Source organism: Rhineura floridana, chromosome 3 (assembly GCF_030035675.1).
Source record: "Rhineura floridana isolate rRhiFlo1 chromosome 3, rRhiFlo1.hap2, whole genome shotgun sequence".
Classification (NCBI taxonomy): Eukaryota; Metazoa; Chordata; class Lepidosauria; order Squamata; family Rhineuridae; genus Rhineura; species Rhineura floridana.
The window spans coordinates 13,395,212-13,422,865 of NC_084482.1; the positions used below are offsets into that span (position 1 = coordinate 13,395,212).

Below are 27,654 nucleotides of genomic sequence, written 5' to 3' on the forward strand. Positions count from 1 at the left end.
TAATTGATGAACATAAATTCAACTTCAAACAAATAGCTTCAAATGCTGCAAAGATAATTCACCAGCGGTCACACAAGCAGGACCTTCGACACACATTCTCGGCAGTTCATAAGGATGCTACCAACAGGTTATCTGGTCCCAAACCATTCAGACCTTAAAGATTAATACCAACACTTTGAGTTGAGTCCAGAAATGAACTGGAAAGAGGTAATTAAGATGTATCTTGGGACTGCAAATACCATATCATCCTGTAAGAATCTTATTAAGTTTTTATAAACAGTTAGGAAGCAGACAAATGGTAAGGATAATATTTCGCTGAGCACTGGCAGCATAATTATCGTGAGCTCAAAAATATAGAAGGAAACAGAAATTGTTGTTGAATGGGAGATTAAAATATTGGGCGCTGTTGAAAAGCTTTGAGTTTACATACTATATCAATTTTAAGAAAGGAGGAGTATGTGGAAGGGAAGCTTGAGGAAAAAACTATTAAATGCTTTCAGTGCTAGTATAGTAAGAAAAACTAATTTTAAAAGTTTATGAGGAAGTATTAATAGTAATGAGAACTAAGAGTAGATACATCATTTGTCTTTCTGCCTTGATATGCAATAATTACAATGTGTATTGAGGAATGATTACAATGTGTATTGAGGAATGTATTGTTTTCGAATCAGAAATATGTGTGTATACGTAATTTTAAGAACTTGTGCTTTTCCCTTCTCCCTCCCATTTCATTTTCCTTGAGTGTCATGTCTTTTCAGGTAATTCTGAGGGCAGGAGCTGTCTTAATATTTAGTAAGGCACTCTGGGAGCCTTTTTGGCTAAGGGGCAGGGTATAAATGAATAAAATAAAAATAAATTTTGTAAGATAACACTTAAAATCAGTATTCACATCCACGTGTTCCAGACTAAATAGTGGCCGTGTTGTTTTCAAGGGCAAAGGCTGGTTTCTCTTTCAAAGGGGCCACAAGAAGGATAACATTTAAAATTTGAATTTCGCATTTCAGAACTTGTATCCTTAGTTCCATAATTTCCCCCCAAGTATGTATCGACCAGAAATCAGAAGCTTGGATACCAAAAGTTAGCACTGCACAGCCATGACTATGAACAGGTGAGATCAGGGGTTTCTGAGCTACCCATAGTTTGGAGGTATATGGCTACCAATTAATTTTTAATGTTTGGCATCTGTTGTTTCCAAACCATGCACCCCTTTTACATTTCTTGCAAAAGGGTTGATTGACGGAATCTCCTCTTCATGCTGATCCCAAAGTTAAAATGTTGAGGTTCCCAACCTTTAAAATTTTGTACATAAACAGACTTGCATATTTTCCAATGCACAATGGATGAGCCTCCCCCTGGGAAAACCACCTTCATGTTATCTCCCCTGCCAGGTGGAAGACAGTAAGTGTACTAACCTAGCCTTCATCATACCAGTGGCCTTGAAAGTATTCATCCTATAGGAGAAGCAAGTCAAGGGCTGACTTGTTAAGACTTCTGAAGAGTACTTCCAAAATGAAGAATTGTTTTCCCTCCATATTGCAACCTAAACTCCAAGGCAACAGGGATCTGTTCTGGCTGTCACCAGAGCTTGGAAAAGTTACTTTTTTGAACTACAGCTCCCATCAGCCCAATCCAGTAGCCATGATGGCTGGGGCTGATGGGAGTTGTAGTTCAAAAAAAGTAACTTTTCCAAGCTCTGGCTGTCACCACAGGCTCATTCCTTTGCCCTCAACACTCCCAGGTCCTATCACGTAAAGGACACTCTGTTCTCTCAGGCTGTTTCCACAGCAGATGCTTAAACTGAGCTCTGCTTTCTCTGCATATATCATTCAAATGTCAACCTAAATTGTCTGGACTGTACATTTTTGCTTTTCGAACGTGTTCATTCCTGTGCCTGAATGCCTCAGGGGGACTACAGTTCCCGACCAACCCCATGTTTCTAAACAAGTAGGAATTGGGGCATGTGAAATACTTACAGGTGGTCCCTTGGGTCCTGGAAATCCATTAGGGCCCTGTGGTCCAGCAGGACCCTGTGGAAAGAGAGGGAGGGAAATCACTGTGAGCTGTTTTCTCCAGCTTCCTTGCCTTTGGCTGCTTCCCTCCCACCCCCATCACTTGACCTCTTAGTCCTCACTGGCAGGGATGCACTAGTATTCTGTATCAAATTTTCCATTAATTTGCTCAAACTCTATTGCTGCAGATCAGATTTTTATGTCGCAATTTTCCATGGCTATTTTCAAAAATAGTTTTGTTTTTTTTAAAAAAATCTGCCTCTAAAATTTTCATATTAAGAAGGATAATTTTATTGATATTTCCTTTCAAAATATAGACATTTCCTTTCAAAATATCAATATTAATATCAAAAACAGATTGGTAAAAGCAGCTGATAGCGGACAAAGATATCAGCCTGTTAAGTTGACGTAATGCTTTCGAACTGGCACCGGCTAACAGATCCCATCTCTACTCACCGGTGACAATTGCATTCTTCAAGTCAACTCTTGCTCTTCTTACCCACTGTAGCAGGAGGCCAGTTATTTAGTACCTCCATGGCTCTAATGGCATCTACGATGTCACAGCCTCTTTTGCCAAGCAGGAAACTGGACTCTTATGACACCGCTCTCCCCAGATTTCCTTCCCCTGCGTGGACTTGAACACTCCACTTACCTTTCCCCCTACACTTCCAGGGGCTCCATCATGGCCCACATCACCCTGTGGAAAGAACACATTGTTGAGGGGTGGCAGGAAATGGTTCCTGGTCTTCACGGCAATACATCTTGGGGACTAGAATGTAAAATTGCCTTGCAGAATTAGGTTGAAGAAGCAGCACAGACAAAAACATAGTGGCAGGACTGGGTGCAGTAATGGCAGCCAGGGCTAGAAATTCAAGTGAGCCAATCTACCCATTCAGGTCAAGCACCCGCTGCAAAGTTCTTGAGTCTGTACAAGTTTGGGCAGCATCTTTGAATGCTCCTCCACATCAAAATATTCCTGTCTGTGGAAAATGTAGCATGTTGGGGAGAGGGTCTTCTCCCCAATATTCTTGTTTGCTTTGTTCATGGATAACCTGTAGTCTGAAATTGTAGTTTAAGGAATTCTGCTGTTTTATGCAATTTGGCTGCCCATGTAGATTGGCTCTCAATCTGCGTATGGATGGCCAGTTTAGTACTAGTGGAGATGGAGAGGGGGGGCAAAAGGTGTTCAAGACAGCAAGGCCTGAAGGCTGTTCTTTAGAAACATGATAGGCAGAGTCCAAAACGATCCTGCTATGAGATCAGTGGGACCTAACACATAAATTATGTAGGTAAGAACAGTGCTGTGCTCAGATGGAGAGCACTGGGCACAGGTAAACACACACACACACACACACACATCCTGCAGAGGTCATAGAGAAATGTACAAGACCACATGCACAGCATCAAAAACAGATATACCTTTGGTCCTGGTTTTCCTGTGGGTCCTGGCAAACCACGTTCACCTGGAGGACCCTGGAAGGGGAGAAAGGATACATATTTTATAGATTGGTAAATGCCACATGGGAGCTGGACCAGACTTTCTAGGCACCACATGATGGAGGAGAGGGGGGCGGTTGATATAGTGCCAAGTGGTTGGATGAGCAATACTGCTCGGTTATATTAGTGTATATTTTTAGGATCCATCCTATTTTTGTGATGTTTGTGATTCTAAGTTGTTTTGGTGTGTTTTTAAGGATGCGCTTTAAACTGTTGTAACCTGCCCTGGGACTCCCTGGGTGAAGGGCAGGTAATAAATTAAATAATGATGATGATCCGATTTTAAATGAGCATCAACCTTTAGAGCAGGGGGAAATGACAGAAAGATGAATTTTTGGTCACTTCAACATATTTGTAATTAAGAAGAGACACCTCCCTTAACCCCAACTCTACTTTAGCACAGGGCACTGTGAGTCAGCACCACCCAACCTCTTGCGTTCTTAGTTAAGTAGACATCTGATAAGCTCATAGGATGAAGTTGCTATCTGTCCTTGACCATAATCTTCTCAGCTCTCCCACAAATCATTAGCATGTGGACATGATCAGAAGCCATCTTTCAAAGGCCCCCCACTTATAAGGAGGCAGCTCAGATAGTCTATCTTTCCTCCATCCTCCCCATACTGGGCCATCAGAAATTCTAAGACTACTCTTACCTCTATACAGAGCAAAGAAAGATGCTATAAGCATCTGATATGAGAGATGAAGGATGGAATGTGTGCTATAAGCCTCAGTGTTTGAAAGAGATGGTAGTGGGACAACTTCTGAAAAAAACCTCCTTGGATTCAGAGGCTTATTCCAACTACTGCCTGGTTGCTTATACCTCTTTTTTGGGCAAGGTGCTTGAGAAGGTGATGGCAGTTCATCTACAGATGCTCTTGAAGGTAACTGATTATCAGAAGCCATTTCAGTCTGGATTCAGGGCTGGTTTTGCACAGAACCGGCCTGCTAATCTTGCTGTGTGTCTCAGCAGCTTTTTATACCGTTGACATGGTATTCTCCTGGACTGTCTCTATGGGGAGTCAGAAGCACTGTATGACGATGATTTGACTCTTACCAGGGGGAGGGGGTTCAAAGTGTCAAACTGGGTGTCTGTGCCTAGGGGGATGCTGTGGGATGCTGCAAGGCACTATATTGTCTCCAAGGCTACTTAACATCTGTATGCAGCCGCAAGCAGTCATTAGGAGATTTGAAGTGTCACCAATGAGCAGATGACACCCAGCTCTATTTCTCTGTAACGTCTGAGTCAGGAGACACCATGCGTGTTCTGAACCAGTGCCAGGACATAGTAATGGGCAGCATGAGGGTTAATAAACTGAGATTGAATTCTAATAAGATGGGGACCCCGTGGGTGGGTGGTTCCGAGTCTGAATTGGGATATGCGCCTATTCTTGAGGGGTTGCATTCCCTCTGATGAGCAGGTATATAGTTTGGGAGTACTCCTAAACATCTCTGTCATTAAAGGTCCAAGTGACCTCTGTGGCATGGAGTGCTCACTACCATGACACTATGCCCACTCCTGGACAGGGTTAGCTTCTCCATTGTGGTCCATTGGTAACCTCGCATTTAGATTACTATAATGTACACTGTATGGAGCTGCCCTTGAGCTTGGTTCAGAAGCTGCAGCTGGAGTTCAGTGCACTTGGTTCATTGCAGAATGCTGCAGCTGGAGTACTGAATGGTACGTCTAGTCATGCACATATTATACTGATGCTTGATGATCTGCACTGGCTGCCTATTTGCTACGGAGCCACTTTGACATGGAAAGCCCTAACAAATTAGGATTAGGATACCCTGCAGTTCTCCTCCCCTACTACAGACCAAATGACTTTTACCATCTATCAGAGGAGACTCTGCTGTCCATATATTGTCATCTGAAGGCCTCTTCAAAACACGCCTTTACAGTTGAGGCATCATATCTCTAGAATATTGAAAAGGAATTTGGAAATCTCCATCTGCTGGGTGCTTTTAAATGTCTTCTAAAATGCAATTGTTTACCCAGGTGCACCTGGATGTTTGAGAGCAGGAGTGAGGAACTGGATATGGCAGGTGGGCCAGAACCTTATCTCCCCTACTCCCAGTATGCTAAATTAGACAGGTGAGCAGGGCTGCTCATATGTCAGTCCCCTGATGTCACAATGATATCAGATAACACAGTACTGTGATGGACTGCAAGCATCTTGCAAAGAGCCCTGTGCAGCACTTTGAAGAGCTGACAATTAGCTGATCATCGGGACTTCAGAAGCATTGTGAGCAGGGCTTCTGAAGTGCTGGTAAACACCTGATCAGAAGCACTTCAGAAGTCCCTTTTGGCCCAGCCATGTCTTTACCTACCCTGCCCTTAACATCATATATGATACCAGGTGAGGGGCAGGTAGGCCAAAATATCCTGGTGGGCCAAATGGGAAGGCCTAGTGGGCCCAAGTAAGCCTGCAGACGAGAGGTTCCCCAACCCTGTTCGAAAGTGTTATCCTGTACAGTTGCTGGCTTGCTATTTTAAGAAATGGATTTAAAATGCATTTATTGTATTCTGATCTTTATTTGAACCGTATTTATTGTAATTTGATCTAATAATTTCTGTAAACTGCTTAGGGATTTTTGCCAAAAACGTTATGTGGGATATTCATTTTTTAAAATAAATAAGTATCACCAGAGTTTATAGTCCCCGTATTTAGCCTTCCCCATTCTTTGGAATAATTCAATTTATTTTAAAGATTTCAGTCAAAGCCCTCTCAAAGGGGCTTACATAAAAAGAATAAAACCCAAATTCAATGTAATATTATCAAAGTTAAAATATTTCAAAAGCCAGTGCCACACTTGTATAAAATTAACTGAAACAATTAACAAGAGCAATTTAAAACCAACAGTTCAAAACCAGCAGCAGTATAAAATATTAAAAGGTTCAGCAAGTTAATGAAAAGCAGCTCAGAATAAATGGGTTTTCCAGGCCTGTTTTAAAAACCAACACTGACAGAGCCAAACATATATCTGTCTTACTTTTCTCATCAGTATTGTGACATTATTGTAATCTGTTTTTTCAGTGGGTGGTTGTAGGTTCAGGTGGTGTGGTATTTAAATATAGGAAACTTTGTTGGCCAACTTGGCTCTGTACTAATAAATAAAATTTGATATATATATGACTGAGAGCTCCAAGGGAGCCATGCTGTCACTTGTGAGGTAAAAGCTCACCGAGGGACCACGTTGTCCAGTCTGCTCAGCCTGACCAGCTTTGCCCTATGAAAGATAAAGAGAAATGGATCATGAGACTGGAAAGTAGTGCACCTACACATGCCCTTATTAGAGAGATGCCACCATGTCTCCCTGCTTTGGGTCATCCAGAGGCCTCTGTTAGTGTTGGACACTGTAAATTCCACTCACCAGAGTCAATAAAGTCAAGAAACCCTGTCTTCCTTTCAACTCACATTCTACTTTGATTCATCTCTTGACCATGTAAACTAGTGATGTGGGTTATTCCCCTCCAGATGTTGTTGCACCACAACTAACATCATCCCTCAACATTGGCCAAGGTGGAGGGGGCTGATGGAAGTCCAACAATGTCACAGGTTCCCTACCACTGATGGAAGCACATTAGGGACTGAAAAGAGTTTGGAAGGGGTGGGTTACCTCAGTTTGAAAAGTGCTCAGATGCAGGCATGCACCTGAAAATCATGCCTTCTGTCCTGGCAATCCTTATCTTCAATCCTAGATGTGTTAGGGAGGAGGGAAGGCACTTTGCACATGCTCAGCTTCATTTTCTTCTTTATACTGATTTCGTACATTCCAGCACTGAGCCCCTCACTTTGAAAACAGGTTTCAGGGTTAAGCCCTGAATCAGAGCAAGCCCTACTCCATTGCAAGGCGTGAGCCAGAAAAGCAAATTAAAAAGCTTAGGTGTCTTGCCCTCTGGCACCCATATTGCCAACATACAATAAACATAAGTTAGTGCTAATTAATTATGGATAGGAAGGGAGGCACAAACAACTGGTGCCATCATCCCAGCAGGCACAATACAAACTAATTAAAATGATGCATCTATAGCTTATACTTTCATTATATGTATGGATCATGTTATATCTCATAACCTACCTTTGTCCTATTCTTCCACTATAATGATTGAGCAAAATGTCTGTTTTGTGCTGCTTTTGCCAAGCCCATTAGGTTTGTTCTCATAGAATCATTGTAGATATTCTCCCAACGTCTTCCTCTTAGCCCTCTCAAGGAAGCTCCTCAGAATTTACGGCCATCATTGCTGGTTTTATTCAGCCTAGTCCAGGGATCACCAACATGGTGTCCATGGACACAATGACAACCTTCAGATCTTCCCCTGATGTTCTCCCTACTCATTGTCCCCTTGGTCATGAGGTATTGGGGGCAGTTACCTTGTCCTCCCTTGAAAAATATATAGAACTGAAGAAGAAAGTTGGATGCCCTTCCCCACTTCCTCTTTCAGCTCTGTGGATGGACTCATCCATATTTCAGTGTAATCTGCAATGTAAGCCTCCTGTGTCTTCATTAATTCTCCCTCTTCCATATGACATTGGCCTCCAATCCCTGCCTTCCCACACTTTCCCCTCCCTTAATCTGCAATTTCTCACTGCAAAAAGGAAAGGAAAGCAATCTAAGGAGACAGTCATGGTTGCTTTGCCTCAAACAATCCTATGTAGGTGGTTCTAACTCCACCTTCTTCCATCCCCCTTGCTTCTGTTGGGTTTCCATTGGCTCCCTCCCTCCTCTCATCTCTGAGCCAATCAGCAACATTCCCTGTGTTGGGAGGGAAGAAAGGAGGGGGGAGTTTGTAAATAAAAAAGGGCATACCTACAAGTATGGATGAGGAAATGGTTTAATTGGAATACAAAGAAAGTGCAAAACAGTCAGGTTTGGACTACCAGCAGACCATTTCAAAAAGGAAAATGTGGATTTTTAGTATGGTCTGGATGAGCCCTCTATGTTTTTCAAGGCTCAAGTTAATTATACTGGATCTGACTTTACACAGATCCCTTGGAAAAGCAAAGTCTGTGTGTGTACATGTTCTCTCTCGGGGGCGGGAGGAGCTGATTTGGGGGAGAAGAGAAGTGACCAGAGGACATGATGCCCACAGCACTCATTCAAAATTCCAAATATGCCCATAGGCCTAAAAACGCTGGTGACTCTTGGCCAAGCCCTAGTGCCAGTTATATTTGCGCAATTACTGTCCACCTCTCAGTTCCACCACAATAAACTGGCCTTTACTGCCTCTACTTGCTTCCTCCACTGGCTCTGCTGTGTCACCCTCATCATTTGCTCAGCTTCTCTTTTCTTTGCTCTCTCAACTATCTCACAACTTCTCTTTTGGCCACACCCAACTACCCTTATCACCTACTCCCTCCCACTCCTACAAACCCTGTTTGTATCTTTCCATTCATTGGGCTTTCAAGAGGTTGCTCCTATTTCTCTCAGTTTCACTCACTCGTTTGCCTTTTTCTCCAATGAGGCCCAGAGGGCCTGGAAATCCCGTCGAGCCCTGTAGGAAAACAACGCTGTCTCAATAAAGCAGGTCACAACCAGGGACAAGAAATCCTTCCTTTACCCCAGCATCAACCTCACACTTACCTTAGGTCCCTGGCGTCCAGGGTATCCCGGCAGGCCTGGCACCCCCAACTTGCCCTGTGGAAAGAGGAAAAGATCAAGATCTTCCTGCACCCAAATAAAATACTAGACAAATCCTTGCAGGTGGGTAGAGCAGAGTTGTGCCTTTCGGGGGAGAGATCATAACTCAGTGGTAAAGCACATGCTTTGCATTCAGAAAAGTCCCAAGCTCAATCCTGGGCATTTCCCAGATTTTTTAAAAGGATCAGGAAGCAGGTGATGGGAAAGACCCCTCTCTGCCTGATTCCCTGTCAAAGTAAACAATACTAGGCTGGATGGACAAAGCATCTGACCTGGTATAAGGTTGCTCCTAAAAGCAGCCAAAGGTAGAGTGATGGGGTAGTGGCTTACCTTCTCGCCAGCTGGCCCAGTAGAACCTGCTTCTCCAACAGGTCCTGCCTGCCCTTTCAGCCCCTCAGGGCCATCCTCACCACGTACACCCAATGGGCCAGCATCACCCTGTCCAAAAATATAAAAATGAAAATGAAAGAATGGTTGTAGTAGAATTAAGGTCAGCAATTCAGATACTCCCCTGCATAAGAACTGGAGTAATTTAGGGAAATAATGCACGTAAGCATACATACACACATCAACTTTTGCACTTGATGCTAGTTGCACAACTTGTTCTAAAGGAGAGGCCTGATAAGATCAGAAAAGGTGTGAGGTCTGCCTGCTTCTAAGGCCCAACCCAAGTGTGTTATTGTTTTTGGAAACTCCTGGACTCTATGCAGATGTCCCCTCTGTTATCTATTGTTAACCTCTCTGCTATAATATTGTAAGACAGTTTTAGAACATAAGAGCCCTCCTGAATCAGGCTGATGACTCACCTAGTTCAGCATTCTGTTCTCACAGTGGCCAAGCTAATGCTCATGAGAACCCCACAAGCAGGACCTGAGTGCAACAGCACTTTCTCCCACTTGTGATTCCCACAAACTGGGGGATATTCAGAGACATACTGCCTCCAAGTGTGGAGGTACCTCTGCATCTAGAACTTTGTATATTGGCAGTTGAAAGAAAACTGGCTAGTTTCTGTACTTCACCGCAGACAAGGAGAGGGGAATCCTCGAAATGCCGAGCCAGCAACCAGCCAAAATGAAAATAATAATTATTTATTGCAGCCCGACGCATTTCAGGTATCAAAAGACCCTTTATCAAGGGCAATCTGTGAAAATACATATGAACAACATTAAAATCAATTATAAAATGTGCTTAAGAATATAAACTACAATACATTTATAAGCTTGTCTATTACAAATAAACAATGCCATAATCTGCTGACGGCTGACTCATAAACTGAATCAATCAGGAGACAACGGAAGTGAAAGATAAATCAAAATAAAACTTCACATTAAAACTCCACAGAATTGTTCATACACCTCAAATTGGAAAATGGCTCCTGTGAGAGTGGACTGAGTGGCTGGTATTGCTATGAACAAGCCGAACCCTCAGGTTCTTCCTCTATTTGAAAGAGAACAGGGGTGGCTTCCTGCACTGGGGGATGGCATCCAATGAAGCCACCCCATTCTCTTTCAAATAGAGGAAGAACCTGAGGTTCCACTCAGTCCACTCTCACAGGAGTTCCTGCTCCTGTGGGACACCATCCATGTGGCCGTTGCTCTTTTTGCAAACACACCCGTTAAGTGCCTTTCTTTTTCTAACCCTTTAGACAACAGGGTCTACTTCCTTTGTCATTTTTCCACATGTAGCAGCGTTTCTGTAGTTTACGCGATAGAGTGTTCCTGCAAAAAACTTTACATTGGCTAAACCAGGAGACCCCTCAAAAAATGTATTGGGGAGCACCTTAGTAACATTCACAATAATAGAGTGGGATCTCCATTGGTGACCCATTTCCAGACCCAAAGACATGCTCCCAATGACTTGGTCTTTGGGACCATAGAAAAAGTGCAGTGTACCAACTATGATGTTCTGTTAAGAAGAGGACTTTTTTGGATCCTCCAGCTGAGGAGTATTTCCCCCAGAGGTCTCAAAGAAGATTTAGGAATAACTCCCCTATTATAGATAATTGCCAGACAGGTAGCAGTTTGGTGTGCCATTTGTATGTATGTGCTTTCACTTTTACATAACATTCTTCTTTATGAAGACCAGTAGCATATATCTTTAAGAACTTGAAAATTCTTCTGCCTTCACTGTGTGGTCACACCTGACTGTGTGGGTTGCTGTTGATCCTCCTTCCTTTACGAGTCAGCTGTTTCCAAGAATTCTGTTAGCTTTTTACACTGATGAGATAGCAGCGTGTTACTTGCGCAACGTATTTTTCTTCCTTTTTCATTTTTCTTATCCTCCTTCTGCTTTCAGGTTCCTAAAAAAAGCCCTGAAAGAAATTTTAAAAAAGAACTTGGGGGGGGTCTGTTTCAATTTATTTGTTTTTAGTTAGTTGTGAAGCTTTCGTGTTTTCAGTTAATTACAAGAAAGGCTCTGCTCACGGCCAGAGTTCGATTCCAACGGAAGGAGGAAGTCGAATCTCCGGTAAAAGGGGTCGAGGTCCACTCAGCCTTCCATCCATCTGTGGTCGGTAAAATGAGTACCCGGCATATGCTGGGGAGTAAAGAAAGGCCGGGGACGGAACTGGCAATCCCACCCCATAAATAAAATGTCGCAAGACGTCACCCTAAGAGTCGGAAACGACTCGCACTACAAGTGCGGGGACACTTTTACTTTTACCTTTACCTTTACAAGAAAGGCACCAGCTTTCCATGTGGATGTTTGCATTTACTTTCAAGTAACATTAATTTCCACTGAGATTAGCGTCATACACCTTTAGGAATTTAAAACTCTTCTGTCATCAGTGTATGGTTACATCCACCTGTTTGGTTATTGTTTATTTTCCTCTCTTTAATACTTAGTGGTTTTTAAGAATTAAAATAATAATTCTTGTTAAATCTTGGGTGCATGTTTATTTTCAGGGATGTGTGAAGTTTTTATGCTTCTGTTCTGTCCTCCTCTATGAGCCAGTAACTCCTGTAAATTTTGTTTGTTTAATCGACTAGATAACAGTGTGTGATGTATATACGACATTCACCTGTGTATTCTTCTCCATTCTTTTTCCAAATTCAGACTTTTTCCAATCAGAGAAGCTCTGTATGAATTTTCCAAGTTGAGGTGTACGGACAATTCTGTTAAGTTTTAATGTGAAGCTTTATTTTGTATTATGTTTCACCTCAGTTGTCTCCTTTCCTGATTGATCCAGTTTGAGTCAGCCTCCAGCAGATTGTGGCATTGTTTCTTTTTAATAGACAAGCTTATAAACGTATTATAGTTGAAATTCTCAAGCACATTTTATAATTGATTTTAATGTTGTTCATATGTATTTTCACAGATCGCCCTTGATAAAGGGTCTTGCAATACCCGAAAAGTGTTGTGCTGCAATAAACGATTATTATTTTCATTTTGGCTGGTTGCTGGCTCAGCGCTTTGAGAGTTCCCCTCTCCTTGTCTGCGGTGCATTTGGGGTGCCTCCTTCTCTGCTTTCCCGCTCTTACTTTCTGTACTTGGCACCTTGGAGAATGGGCTGCTGCCAATTTTTCTGACTGCACTGGTAAGTGTTCTAGTATCTGGCTTTTGTATTTTAACAACTGATGTTGTGTTTAATGACTGATACTTTTTATTTTGTAATGAATTTAAAATATCGTTATGTTAGTATATGATACTAGACTCCATTGTAATGATGCTTTAATATGTATCCCTGTTCTTGTAGCTCTGTTCTTGTGAGCAGTTTAGGGCATGTAAAGCAGCATACAAATTAAGATGACGATGACGATAACAGCACCAGTTTCAAATTTAGGAGGGAGGAGAAAACACAACTAGGCATTTGGGATTTTTCCAGTCCTGATAAGCAAAATGAGGGTGGAGCACTCCAATCCAAAGTTCTGCAGGATGCAAGGTAACAAAGGTGAACACTACTGAATATTGGAAACTCCATCTTTTCCACATGAGGCAAATGTGAAGGTGGGGATTCTCTTGTTAGGAAGAATCAGTGGATAGAAAAGAGGTGCTTGATTCTTCCCCAGCTTGCCAGTTCTCTTTCACAAACGTGCTCCTCCCTGGCCTGTGTTTCTCCTCCTGGCTGCACTCCAGGAAATACAGTTTAGAGAGATTTGCAGGGGAGAACTGGTGGACCTGGAAGGGACTAAGCTGAGCACTCCTCCTTTCCACCTGGCCACTCTCCTACAAACACTCTCTTCCCTGTCCAACATGACCTCAGCAATTGTGGGTTTGGGAAAGTAGCATGTAGTTCAAAAGAAATAAAACTGTTCAGCTGGCCTGGCAGTGCTACCTGCTCTCCTGTTCCAACAGGTGTACATATCAAACAAAAAAAAATGGCACCACGGGATGCTGTGAATATTTACAAAATTGTGAAAATCTGCTTGACATTTTGGTTTCTAATGAGCTGGAGTATGCCCTGAATTCCGTGGTCAACCATTTTGAAAACTGAAATTCTGCAAGCCTCCAGTAGTTGATGCAGGTTGATGGCATCATCAACCTGCACCACTTTCTTGGAGCTTTGGTGCAGGCCTCATAAAGGGCTTACCAGCTCTGGAACTGCAGCAGCAGTGATAGCAAGCCTGATTCTCAGCTGCATGCGGACATTGCAATCAATGCTGATCTCATGCCAGCCGTAGCTACATTGTGCGCTTGGGATTTAGCAATAGTCTGGATGCACTCCAGGACATGCACAGGTGTGTGAGTATCTAGGGCTTCAGTCCAGGGTAAAGTGTAGCATGCTTGGCTTTGGATCAGGCCTGCTATTAGCACACCCAAGTGACCCCTGCCCCTTGACTGAGTGTAATATGGAAAGGGTTTCTATAGCCTCCACAACTGGTGATGCATCATTAAAAGAGCCCCCTCTCACAACTTCAGAACCACCAGCATACTGAGAAGGGTATCGCTCACCCGGTCACCTTTTGGTCCCATATCACCCTTGAAGCCAGGGAATCCATCTTCTCCCTAGAAAGAAGCAAAAATTTAATGTAGCCAGACCAGTATTATTACCCAGGTCTCTAACTTTGGCACTGAAGTATGGGACAAAGAAACAGACATATTCACACTGCCAATATCTACAACTTCCTGCTGCACTAGCCGCCCAGTGTTGATGATGCACACAGGTCATTTCCTTTTACCCCAAACCTATACTTGCAATCCTTGCCAACACCACCAAGAACCAAGATGGATTTTTTTTCAAGAGCTGAAGTGGAGGCCTCAACCATTCAACTGTTGTAGGAGGATGTCTGGGAAGTGCTGGAATATTCCATTTTGAGGAGGGGGATAAGGGAGATTTCTCAGATTCTGTTCTGCTAAAGACTGGTATACATTTCCTGTATTAGGGCAATTAGGCTGGCAAACCTGCTGGCAGAACTACTAACTCAAATCTGCTTGCAAAATTTTGAATTTATATTCTCCTAATTTGAATTTCTTCAACATTCACAGATATGAATTGCTGTTGAATATATTGATTTTAGAAAAGAAAAAAGATGTTAAATCTAGCAGTAGATTCTTAGCACCATTACTGTATAATTCATCAGCAAGAAATACAATCTCAGCTTGTTTAAAAAGTATCCTTCAAAAAATCAAATTTCAAAAACATAATTTGAAAATGTTTGAAATTTTTAAAAAATGAGTTCTGAAAACTGGATGGATTTCAAATTGGTGCAAGATTTCATCTCCACTACATAATGCCTTCTATCACAAGCCTACTTGACTGTAAACAGTGTCTCAACCTAAAAACTGACATAAAAGATCACAGAGAACTTTCAGCCCTCTGAATAGGCTCATGACACTCAAATCAAAACCAATACTAGAGAATCACACCTGTGGAAGGGGCATCTATTCCCCACAGATGAAATTTACATATTCTGGAACACAGTGTACCACAGAGATAACAAGGGCAGAGAAGCTGTATCAAGAGTCTAGATGGGATCCCGGTGTGGTGCAGTGGTTAGAGTGTCGGACGACGACCTGGGAGACCAGGGTTCTAATCCCCACACAGCCATGAAGCTCACTGGGTGACCTTCGGCCAGTCAATGCCGCTCTTCCTCAGAGGAAGGCAATGTAAACCACCTCTGAATACCGCTTACCATGAAAACCCTATTCATAGGGTCGCCATAAGTCGGAATCGACTTGAAGGCAGTCCATTTCCATTTTTCTTGTCTGAGACCGATACCTCACATTATACCTGGAGACGTACCTTCTCACCTTTGCTGCCTTTCAGGCCTCTCACTCCAAACGCCCCCTGCAGACACACAGAAAGGTATGGCAACGTTAGCAAGAACGAGGAAAAAAAGCATAGAGTATTTACATAGAAACAATGCTCACAGGCAGCCAGGAAGCTATGTTAGATCTACTGAGAAGGTATTACTGAGTCTGGAAAGACAAGACGAAGTTGTCAGGTACCAAGAGATACCAAAGAGTGGCATTCAGGTGTCTTGCACAGAAGAACCTTACCCAACCCGATCCTAATTATGCTTGCTTGTAATGCCAATGATTTCCATTAAGTTTTCTTCCAAGTATGCATTTTCAGGAGGCAGCTGTAAATGGAGGACCCAGCAACATGTGGCAGTGGGGTAGGGGAGAAAAAAACCCAGCTGGGATTCTCATTCTGAGTTAATGGAACTCGGCAAAAGGAGGCAACAAGTATCTACCTTGACTCCACGGGGACCCGGGTAGCCAACTGGACCTGCTGCACCAGATGGACCCTGGAAAAGAAAGATTTTGAAAAGATGCCACACGAAACTTTTCTTGAAGATACTATTAAGGTGTTCTTACTTGTACTACTTCTGAATTTTTAGAATGGGGAAGTGGGGGTTGAGGGACATAAAGAGATACAAATCTCTAGTTTACAGTCTTTAAGTCAGGTCCGAAGCCAGGGAGGTTGGGGCACCCCTAAAATCCCCCCCCAATTTTTTAAAACAAAAAATAAATAATTAAATTTATTACTGAAGTTTTTCTGCTTCCCCTTTACTTTTTGTTTGCCACCCCTCTCCCCAAACCTTTAGGCTGGCTACGGGCCCTTAGCATCCACATCTGCCTGGTGCACTCAACCTTTTACCTGTGCTCCTTTCTCCCCAGCTGGCCCTTCTCTTCCAGGATGACCCTGAAATGCAACATAAAAGACACAGATGAAAGATGTAGCTGCTTGGAGAGGAGAAGCCCAGTTAAAGATATCCCACCACTTCGCAAGGGAGCCACTGGACAGGGAACACACACAAAAACAGTTCTCCCTCCTCATTGCTCCTGCTGGTGCTCTGAACGCATGTCTGCATTGGGGCGGGATAGGGAGCGGCAGGGAGAACCTCTTCTATTTTGGATTGTTTGGTTTTTCTTCCCGGTCTATTAAGGAAATATTGGGCATTTGGAGGGGGTAAAAACAGAATCTATGAATACTTTTTCTTATGCACAAGACCTGAATTCTTAACTGCTTCTCTATGAATGTGGGGAGGGGAGGGGGGGACATTGAACCAGTTTAGTACTGATGATTAAATACTGATTTCCCCCCCTTCAGCATTCACATAGATCTCTCAGTGTGTGTTTCTTTCCATCCAGCTCTGTACAGGACGGTCCATTAGGGCAACTGGGACACTACCCCACCAAACTCAGTCTGCCCTCAGCTAGGGATGGGATCTGTTGGCCAGTGCGGGTTCAAAAGCATTCCTTCAACATAACAGGCTTGCATTGATTTGAGTTTCTTCTGTATCTGCTAGCTACTGCTTTTAACAATCTGTTTGGGGTTTTTGCTCAAAAATATTAATATTAATAACAATATTTTAAAGGAGGTATCAGTAAATTATCATTCTTAAAATCAATGTTTTAGAGGTGGATTTTTTTTAAAGTCCATTTAAAATAGCTATGGAAATTCACTACATTAAAATCCAATCCTCAGTGATTGAGAATAAGCAAATTAATGGAACATTTGGTACCAAATCCGATTTGGGTGGAATTCTAGCACATCCCTACCCTCAGCAGGCCTCCAACGCCTACTTTCCTACTTACAACCTGTCCTGGGGGTGGCACTGGCTGCCATCTTCCTTCCTCCTCTTTAATATCAAGTGTTGCTCTTGTAGAATTCATCATGGAGGAGCATGGGGACAAAACTGAGATTATTTGTCTCTGCTTGTTTTTGACTCCACCTCCACCTACTGTTTGGGCTCCCTGCCTTCCGTCCTACCAGTCACAACAGGCACCATCCACCACTGAGCCAGATGTTGAACCTATTACAAAAGGAAGCACTCAGGGTATGACACACTTGCAGTTTTGCTGAGCACATGATGCCAGGCAAACTCTGGCCCTCTTTTACTCCAAAACCTAAGAAGTTGCAGCTCCAGCAGGTTTTACCTTGCAGTCAGCTTCACACAGACTTCAACTCCATAGCCACTACAGGTGTGTCCAATAGAAACACTTTGCTGTAGGGTTAGGCAGACACAGGGACTGGCCCAGGACTTTGCTGTGGGCAGTCCTACCAGCAGTGGGGAAGGGAAATGTCTCCAGCTGTCAGCAGAGTTGTTTCAAAAAGCATCCAGAGAAAATGCTCGGGCTGCTTTTGAAGCAACTAGTGTGTCTGTAGCATCAGTGTTCTCTCAGTGTAAGGCTTGTGGATTATTACAATGTCCTTGGCACTCACCAGAGGTCCATCCATCCCAGCCAGTCCTGGTATCCCTGGTTTTCCTGGTGGACCCTGTAGGGGAGGTGAGAAAGGATGGTCAGCAAGACATTATTTGAATCCTGTCTTGCTCAGGACAGAACAGGAAAATCTGAACTGTGACATCAAAGTGTTTTGTGCTGAGGATACAGCTCCATACCTTCTTCTTTTAAAAGTGAATGGCCAGGTGAATACTGATGCTAAGAAGCAGTGCTTTGTGAATGGGGATTTGTTGGTACGGCTTACAGACCTCCAAGACCACAGTGCATGTCTGGACACACATTGCAACAGGACAACTCACACATTCCATAGCAGGCCTCCAAATCACTCTCCTGAAACAATATTTTCATGCCCAGGCTCAACATATCCATGCTCCAACTCACCTTTTCGCCCGGAAGCCCAATGTGACCCTGGGGACCAGGCAGACCCTACAAGATAGAGACAAATTGGTGGCAAACATTGATTACAAGAAAATGAAGGCCAGGGATCTCAAACATCCTACATGCTTTACCCTTCTTCAGGTATGACACATTTCGGAGCATTAAGGGAGCCCTTAAAAAGAACCTTTCCATTTGAACATATATTTTTCACTCCAAAGTCAAGCTCAGGGGGCAGACAGAATCAGATTTCAAGCAAAAATCAGCTGTGCATAATGGTTTGGGCTAGCTCCCATGATATCCAAAAGGGGTTCCTACATGATCTCCAAAGTTTCCTTTTTTTCATTCATAAGGTGATTAATGAATAACTAAATGTGAGGATATTCAGGCAGTGCTTTTAGAAATAGATGCACTGATGGATGAGTCTGCATTCAATTTACTGGTATGGATGCCTATCATTTCATTTGTAAAGGAGGGATGAAGCCAGGCTCTCTATGATATCTTAAGAGTTTTTTGTGTTACCATATATTATGCTTGTCTTCACCCTGGGATCGCCAATCTTAATACCCCAGCCCCTCCATTCCCACTCTCAGGACTAAAGTAGACATCAATCACACCTTTCATCCTGGGGCTAACAGCAGACATGGGTGGGAGACTTTTTTTTGTCAGGATCATGATTGGGAGGAAAGGATTACCCTCCTCCAGCACATGCACATAAACGCAACACACAGAGAGAGCATGCTACAGTCCTGACAAAGGTCATCCACACACATGGTACCAACTGCGGTTGTTGTTGTTTTTAAAAAAAAAAACTCAGCAAGAAGTAGCATGTTTAGATCACATCTAACTTGGTTCCCACACACACACACACACACACACACTGCAGTGCAAAACACTCACCTGAGGTCCAGGGTTTCCCTGTTGTCCAGGGGGGCCTTGTTCACCCTGAATGCCCTGAGGACAGAAAATCCTGCAGTCAATCAGTATTCTGTGCACATACACAGATACAGAGGTAGAGAGAGAAAAAGACAACAGCAGTAAAACACACTCTGTGGTGCAGCTGTGACTAAAATTGTTTGAGGAATTTGAAAAATGAAATACTTGGGAGAGGGTGAGATCTGGTTCCTTGCCCATTTGGAAGATGTGTACTCTGAAGGTAAGCTGCGTTTCCCATTTCTTAACCTTTATCAGTAGTTAAGCTGATTGTGCTAAGGGCTGATAGCATATATAGATGGGTAGAAGCAGCACAACAGAATTTAAAATTCTGCATACGGGCATGGAACTGGCTCCTCTACCCTAGGTGAGCACAAATTGAAAATATGTATTTTTATTGCAAATAATGAAACTATTATAGCCAAAGAACATGGGCACTTATTTTCCATTCCATGGAAACAATCCAACAAACACACTGTTTTGCACAGTAATTACAGCCTTTGCTTCTAAAATATTCTGGACATTTAGGCAAAAATCTAGCAAACAACTTAAGTACGTTGGAGAAGCCCGCCTAACTCTGTGGTGGATTGCAACCTTCATCTTCAAAATGAGTGATTGTGTTTAAAATATCCTTCCAAATGCTCAGAAAGCAAAAGAAGCCATCCATCATTTCACAATTGACTCGCTTGTCTCTAAGGAGATGTAATTCTGTAGTGTAAAAGGATGTGGGCCACATGACCAAAGACTGGATTATGCTCTGCGGTAGTATAAAGGCTGCATTTAGTGGCAAATCAGCATGAGTTAATTGATACAGCAGCCAGTTAGCATGTACTTTTGTTCATGAAATATATTAATTACAAAATGGAAAACAATTGAAAACTATGGGTTGTATTTTGTAATAAAACCGTCCCATTTGCAAAAGGACATCTGCTTGCACAATAGAACTACCCCTCCTTCTCCTTTCCCCTCGCACCCTTCCCAAATCCTCTGCAGCAGATTTGGGGGTGGTAAGGGGAGAAGAGAGAAAGGGGAGGTTCTGTTGCACAGGCAAAAAAAAAAAATCGACCCTGCAGCCATCTCACCACCCATATGTACATTTGCACTATATATAAACACAGCCGCCGCCACCCATGTTTCATGCACTATGAAAGCACATAAATGCACTCTAAGAGAAGAATGGCTCAGCTTGGATTTTTCTTTTCTGGATATGCACCCCCCATTTAAGCACTTGATTAAGAAGCTAAAATGTGAGTCATGCCAAAGGAATTCTGGCTATGTTAGACTATGCACTGACTCCTTTAAAAATCAGGCCACTAAATCAAAACAGCTGGTATGAGGATTGGTGTGTTTGTAGGTTGCCCTTCTTGGTGCATCTTCTTTGTGCCATGAGCTTAAACTGTGTGCTATAGATTGAGTTGGCTCCATTACAATTTTTTCAATCAAAATGAATGCTTGAGACTTGAATGGTGCCAAGGCTTAAGCCACTTGGAAGATCTCCTCCTAAGCAGAAATCTGTGGAGGCAAGCTAAAGAGCTTATGAAAATGCACTCTAGTGCACACATTCAAAGGACCAATGTCTTTTATTACTGCTTCACATATTCCAGAACTTATTCCAGTAAATAGCATATCACAGAGAATCTTGGGAATTACATTCTAGGCACAATACTTTAATACTGAACAAGTGTATTGGGAAGTAAATCCGATTTCTTTTGAGTAAACCTGGTAGCATTGGCTCTAAGTCTCGGCTAGGATTGACCAAAGGTAATCTTATGCACATTTTCTAGAGTGCAAGTCCAATTGTCCTCAGTGGAACTTGCTTATGAATAAACATGTCGTAAGAACCCAGACCGATGCATCTTGTTTCTGCAGATTATGAGAACATACAATTTCATTTTAACCCAACTCCCACCCACTTAAAAAAAAATCCACTTTAAATTAATCAGCTGCCATAACGGGGATTATTGGGGGGGAAATGAAATCAGCAGAAATAAATTCAAGATTTTGCAAACAAAGTTGAGCTAGGAAAGATTCAGATATGTATTCACAAGCCACCTAGCAGAGCATGTCATGCTCTTCACAAGTTCTCAAAAGCATGGAATTTCTTACCACTTCCCTTCACATAGTTTAAGGGCAAATGGCATAAGGAGCAGCTTCCATGCTTGCTTAGCATAGTTGCCAGCTCTTTAAACCTCTTTTTGTAGCCATACCTCTCCGCCACATGTGCACACCCAACCTTTCCCTTTACCATGTACCAGGGAAATATGCCAGGATCTGTGCTTTCTTACCAAGTTGCCTTTGTGTCCAGGAGCCCCATCAATACCACTGATCCCCTGTGGGATGGGAAACACACAACACAGAACAAGTTCAAAGAAATGCCAAGAATAAAACTGCATCAAAATCTATTTATCTGCTGTTTCAAAACAAGATAGATTTAGTCCGGAGAGAGCAGGCCGAATCTTGCTTTTTATCACACACACTGTCCTTAAATTATTTTGAGCTGCTGAATCCAAATCCAAAGAGTGCCACTCTCTAAACCATGGGAAAATTTCACATCACATAAGGTTTTTACATGGTTTTTACACGGTTCATATATATAATGTCAGTCTTACATCCTTTGTTAGATGGGCTGGTTCACTAATGAGTGATAGTGGACTACAAGACCTCATAAAGCATGCATTTGTTGGTGAACCAAAGATGCTTTCAGGACATGTTTCTTCAAAATGTGAGAGCCCTTAGGATGGTTGCAGAAAAAATATTGCAGGGAATTATTAGTGACCTCCCAGATGATGCATCTATGGATGATATGGTGGAACTGACTGATAAGAAGTCGGAAAGTAGTCAGACTTCAAAACTATGGACTGACTGCTTTCTGAAGCCTGTTTTTATTATGATGAATTTCATCTGTGCTGAGAAAGAAGGTGATTAGTTACTGCAATTATATGCAGTAGTCAATGTTCCCATATTTCTTCGCTGCAGGATATGTGAATTATGCACGGTATGGGTCCTACCACTTGAAAACTTTGCAAAAACTTGATCAAGATCTATTGATAAGGTTCATGACAGGTGAACACATAGTTAGGCACTAGAAAAGTATTTGGAATGAGTTATACACCGATCAGTTTATCGAGACAACATACATGCAATATGGTTGTGGCCCTGGAGGCATAATTGGATTCATTCTGAAACCAAAGACTTTGGCTGTTTGGGGTCTGTCACAACACATTTTTGGTCAGATTGTAAAAGAACTGGAAGACATGAAGGAAGGGAATGTTGTGACCTATCACAAAGAAGAATCTGATCCATGTATCAAGGCTGATTGTGCAGACTGCGTGAAAATCTGGGATTATTTAACAACGTGTATCGATCCACTTGATGACAGCAGTCACCCAGTGAATGGTTTAATAAACATAGTCAGTGGCCAAATTCTGAAAGATTGGTCATTAAATGTGCATGATGCAGTAGCTGTAGGGAGCAGTCAGTACACTGAATTTGTGAGTAACTGGTCCTCTGGTTTTCATGGAACTATTCCAAAAAAAACCTAGAATAATAACAGCGGTCATTAAATCTGTGAAGCTGAGTGCAGCAGGTAATCATGAAGCGGTTGTGGATCATATTCTGATGTATGCTTGCACAATGAGATTGCTCACATCATCTTGAGACATCAACAAGGGTGATGTACTTAGTCATGAACTTGCCCCAATGCCTACTGCTCTCTACAATGAAGATGGTGACATACGGCAGACACCTAAAGCATGTGCTCAAAGGAAAAGTTGCCATCATGAGAAGTGCTTGAACAATCCATTCTCTACCCCACACAATTATTTTTAACGACTGTGCCATGCCCTGGTGTGTGTTGTGGCCAGTGCAACCAGCTAGTGTGCAAATGTACATGCGTGCATGCAAAGTGATGGCAGAATGAGAACTGAAACAGGCTCCCGTCATGCATGTAGTGTTTGACAAATACTATGAGAAAAGTATCAAAACTCCTGCATGAAAGAAATGGCAGGAGCAAATTCCAGGCAATACCGACTCTCTCTGGCTTTTCCACACCAAAAAGAGAAATGGTATTGAACTCTATGAGGAAAAAACACACTTGATTACATTGATTGTTGATGAATGTTGATGCGAACAAAACCCCCAGACTGATTTAATCGGTCCAGAGCCATCACCAGTGGAAGTTAGTGTTGGGTTATGGGGCATGCATGAGGAAGCTGACCTAAATATTGTGCACATAGCCATGCAGAAGGCATCAAATGCCCCAGATCATCTAATAAGAGTAAGGTGTGATGAGGCTGATGTCTTGCTGTTGCTGGCATATCGGGTATATATATACCCAATGCATATTAACACTGATTGCAATGGAAGAATGTTGTGGCCCAAATCAGTAATTGAAATAAGTGATGTTGTCACAGTTCACAACCCATATATAACAGATACGCTAGCTGCCCACACTCTAACTGGTTGTGACACAACCTCATCTCTTGCTGCAATTGGTAAAGGTCGTATGCTGAACGTTCTCCAAAAGCTGGAACGCACACTTAAAGTTGTTGGTGACCCCACTTCGGAAGAAACAGTTGTAATGAAACAGTGTGACATCTTTGTTGCTGAGCTATGCAGCCAAGGGGAGACCTCCACAGAAGGCTCGCATGCTCGTTTGTGGAAGAAGCACATGGCCAGCAAAACAGTAACAAACATGCCAACACTTTGTAAGGTGCCTCCAACACCCAGTGCACTGCAACAACACTATAAACAAGCGAACCTTCAAACATCACTATGGAAGTCTGCCCATCTAATTCGTTCATCTCTAATGGACCCTCTGAATTTTGGATGAGAGATTTTGTCAACCACAACAGAGAACTACACACCTTGCAAGCTACCACAAGCTCCCTCTCTAGCACCTAACATGATACTGAATCTTATCAAATGTTCATGCACCAAAGGTTATAATTATGCATGTGGGTGCAGTAAAGTCCACTTAAGGGGTACAACATTCTGCACTTGCCATGGAATGGAATGCAGTAGAATTATACATGATGATTTGGACTACAGCGATGAAGGTATTTGTGCTGTACTTAAAATTAATAATGGAAATAACTATAGTAATTTAATTCTTAAATTTAGTAATAAAAACACCTAATGTTTAAAAATACCATCCAAAAATTGTAAATGCATTAATAAATGCTGTTTTTATTGGAATTCTGCCTTTTTGAAGGTAGGCAACATGCTTAACAGTATCCTTGAATCCACCACTGATCAATGTCCCCAAAATTCTTAAATAATTTTGAGATGCTTATAATCCAGTGTGGTGTAGTGGTTAAGGTGTTGGACTATGAACTGTGAGACCAGGATCCGAATCCCCACACAGCCATGAAACTCACTGGGTGACCTTGGGCCAGTCACTGCCTTTCAGCCTCAGAGGAAGGCAATGGTAAACCCCCTCTGAATACCACTTACCATGAAAACCCTATTCATAAGGTTGCCCATAAGTCGGAATCGACTTGAAGGCAGTCCATTTCATTTTCATAATCCAAATGGGATGAGTCTCATGCAGTTGAATAAAATTAAATATAAAAGGAAAAGGTTCCATCTGCTATATTGAGAAATTTAGAATTGAAATTGTGAAAATTCTCCAAGGTTTAGAGAGTGACACTCTTCAGATTCAGCACCACAAAATCGTAAAAGAACAGTAAAAAGAACTTTGTATATGATGAAAAGGAAGGTTCTGCCAGAAAATGGCCCTTCTCCCCTGTACTAAAATTCAAGTTCTAACCTTAAAATTCTCAGATTTGATCTTTGAAGTGAGGAGGGAGGGGTGGGGGCCACTGCTCTGAGAAGTGGTGGGAATGTGCATTTTGCCACTGAAATCTGAGTTCTGCCTTTCAGGCTCAGTGCAGACATAGTATTCCCAGTCTCCTGGTCATGGATAGGAAAATCAGGAGTGTGCTGGTGCTCAGCTAGGGATGGAAAAATCTGTCAATTTTGGTTCTCTCAGTTTCTCATTTTTCCAATCTTAAATTCAGTTCTCAGCAGTTTTGCAGCAATTTGTGATTTTTTTAAAAAATATCGTCAACAAAGTTTTCCAGCGTTTTAGTGAGAATTTCTACTAAACACATTTTTGTATCCGTTTTGACTAATGTACATATTTCTACAAGCATTATCTCCTAATGTAAGGCATTTTTGTATGTTATTTTCACTAATACATTTTTATGCACACTTTCTCTTAATATAGCCATTTTTACAAACACGGCTTAGTTGGAGAACTACATCACAACATTTGGATAAGAGTGAATTTTGATGGATCATTGTGTTTTGGTTCTCATGTTTCGGAAAGTGCAGATCTGATAGATTTGGTTTTAAACGCGAACTGCATCAAATTTCTTGCCTAACCCAAGTGCTCACCTGATTCCTCCCTCCTCCCACCTCCCATATGAAACCCCCTCTCCCTTCCATGGTCTATTTTAAAGATGAAGTAGTGTTGTATCTGCAATGATGCTCCTTTTTAACAGGATGGCTTGCGTTTTTCAAACTGGTTATGAGGACAATCCTGCTTAGTGTTATGTCCAGGTGCTTCCATGCAGCAATTTACTGTGGACGCAGTGCTGCTCACGCTCAGAATTTTTTCACAGCATCCACACAACGTTGTTCACATGAAAATGCCAGTCTGCCCTTTTTCCTTCTTTTAACCCTGATTTTCCATTACCCCAAAAATCTGAGAATTAAAAATAGCCCATCATGCATCTCCATTCACTGCTGGGTGTGGAAGTTCCTTAGTGCATTTGGAGGGAGGGTTGTAAACTGTGTGATGAAGACAGTTCAATGGGTGGCCTCTACTGCCACATCCCCACATCCATTTGTTCCTTGCATGAGCAGATTTGTGCAAGACCTGTAATAATAAACATAAAAGCTTGGGGCCGCTTAATGCTCTCAAAGGAGGAGGAGAGGGTATGCATGTGCCATTCTTTTTGTAATCTATGGTATTTCCAGTGTGATGTACTGGTTAGAATGTCGGAATAGAATCTGGGAGACCAGGGTTCAAATCCCCACTCCGCCACGAAGCTCCCTGGGGGTCCTTGGGCCAGTCCCAGTCTCTCAGCCTGAACCTCCTCACAGGGCTGTGGTGAGGATAAATGGAGAGGGAGGAAAACCATGTATACCACCTTGAGTTCCTTGGAGGAAAGGTGGGCTATAAATGAAATAATTAAATAAACAAACAAAATACAATTCCTCTCTCCCAGCCTTCTCCAACTGACCTTCAACTTAAAGCACCTTGGAATGTTCTTGAGGAGAGGGGGACGTGAGCCTCTTCTTGCTGTTTTTTCACCAAGAGTCTCTTGTAGAAGAAGGAAGCCCTGGGGCACGGAGCTATTGGACCTATTATTTTAAAAAAAACAGCAGGAAAAGGCAAGGACCTCCCTGCAGCATAAAACCCTCTTGCTTCCCCTGCCCTGCCCCAAACCTCTCTTTTGGGACTTTTCAAGAGGTTTTAAAAAAAGAGTGAGAAGAGGTTCAGGAGCAATTGATTGATTATTGAATTATTCCCCTTCCCTCTCAGCAACACTGTTGGATTTGAGGGGTTTTAAGGTGAAGTTGGATGCCAGGTGTAGAAGGCCAGGAGAGAGGAATGTTCTTAATGTACAGAAAACACACCCACGCCCTCCACTCAGAACACTAACCAGCTCCAATTTGTTTTTAGTACTGTAGAGTATGCACAATTCTATTAAAATGGAACTGTACAAAAATGTTTTTTTAAAAAAAGAACACACAAACCACAGTTTCATCCCATAAACTAACTGGGGAAGGGGTTGAAGGAGTGAGTGAGGGAAGGGACAAAAAAAAATAGGGCTGCATTCAAGTAAGTTCTACTCAGAGTAGACCTATTGGAATTAATTAACCCAAATTAGTCATGTCTATTAACTTCAATGTCTATTTACTCTGAGTAAGACTAGCACTGAATACAACCCACACCCAGGATCTTTTCTTTGCGTGGACCCTCACGTACCATAGCACACTCAGAAAAATTAGACCTGAATGACCACTTTGCAGGGATGAGGGAAAAATATGATTCAGTTCGCATTTAAAACCGAATCTATCAAATTTGCACTTTCTTAAACAATATGAAAACTGACATAAGGCCATCTTTCAAAATTCGCATGCATCCAAAAATTCTCCAATGCATTTCTCCAACCAAAGAATGCTTACAAAAATGCATTATGTTAGGAGAAAATGTGCATAATAATGAATATACTAATGAAAATAACTTTCAAAAATGCATTGTATTAGGAGAAATTGCTTGCAAAAATGTGTACACCAGTCAAAACTGTATACAGAAATGTGTATGTTAGGAGAAATTCGTACTAAAATGCTGAAGAATTTTCATGAGGATTTAAAAAAAAAATTGCAAATTACTACCAAAATGTTGAACACTGAATTTAAGATTGAAAAAAATGAAGAACTGAGAGAACCGAAACTGACAGATCCTTCCATCCCCACCAATTAAAGAAATAATGCCCACATGTGGACATGGCCTATGGCTAGCACTTAGTCAGAGATAAGGTTTCACTCGATC

The 27,654-nt window shown here is 42.2% G+C and overlaps 1 protein-coding gene across 6 annotated transcripts in view; it reads right to left on the minus strand.

The window, feature by feature from the left end:
• The window catches only part of COL5A3 (collagen type V alpha 3 chain), a 144,005-nt gene that overhangs the window by 39,220 nt on the left and 77,131 nt on the right, over window positions 1-27,654 (minus strand). For all 6 annotated transcript variants that reach the window (XM_061614515.1, XM_061614512.1, XM_061614514.1 and 3 more), the window contains 15 exons: window positions 21,374-21,418; window positions 19,056-19,109; window positions 18,162-18,206; window positions 17,761-17,814; window positions 16,192-16,236; window positions 15,785-15,838; window positions 15,331-15,375; window positions 14,040-14,093; window positions 9,480-9,587; window positions 9,093-9,146; window positions 8,950-9,003; window positions 6,693-6,737; window positions 3,429-3,482; window positions 2,662-2,706; window positions 1,974-2,027 (listed from right to left, as the gene is read on the minus strand). In XM_061614515.1, the coding sequence (XP_061470499.1) occupies window positions 1,974-2,027; window positions 2,662-2,706; window positions 3,429-3,482; window positions 6,693-6,737; window positions 8,950-9,003; window positions 9,093-9,146; window positions 9,480-9,587; window positions 14,040-14,093; window positions 15,331-15,375; window positions 15,785-15,838; window positions 16,192-16,236; window positions 17,761-17,814; window positions 18,162-18,206; window positions 19,056-19,109; window positions 21,374-21,418 (810 nt within the window). The remainder of the gene's footprint in view (window positions 1-1,973; window positions 2,028-2,661; window positions 2,707-3,428; window positions 3,483-6,692; window positions 6,738-8,949; window positions 9,004-9,092; window positions 9,147-9,479; window positions 9,588-14,039; window positions 14,094-15,330; window positions 15,376-15,784; window positions 15,839-16,191; window positions 16,237-17,760; window positions 17,815-18,161; window positions 18,207-19,055; window positions 19,110-21,373; window positions 21,419-27,654) is intronic.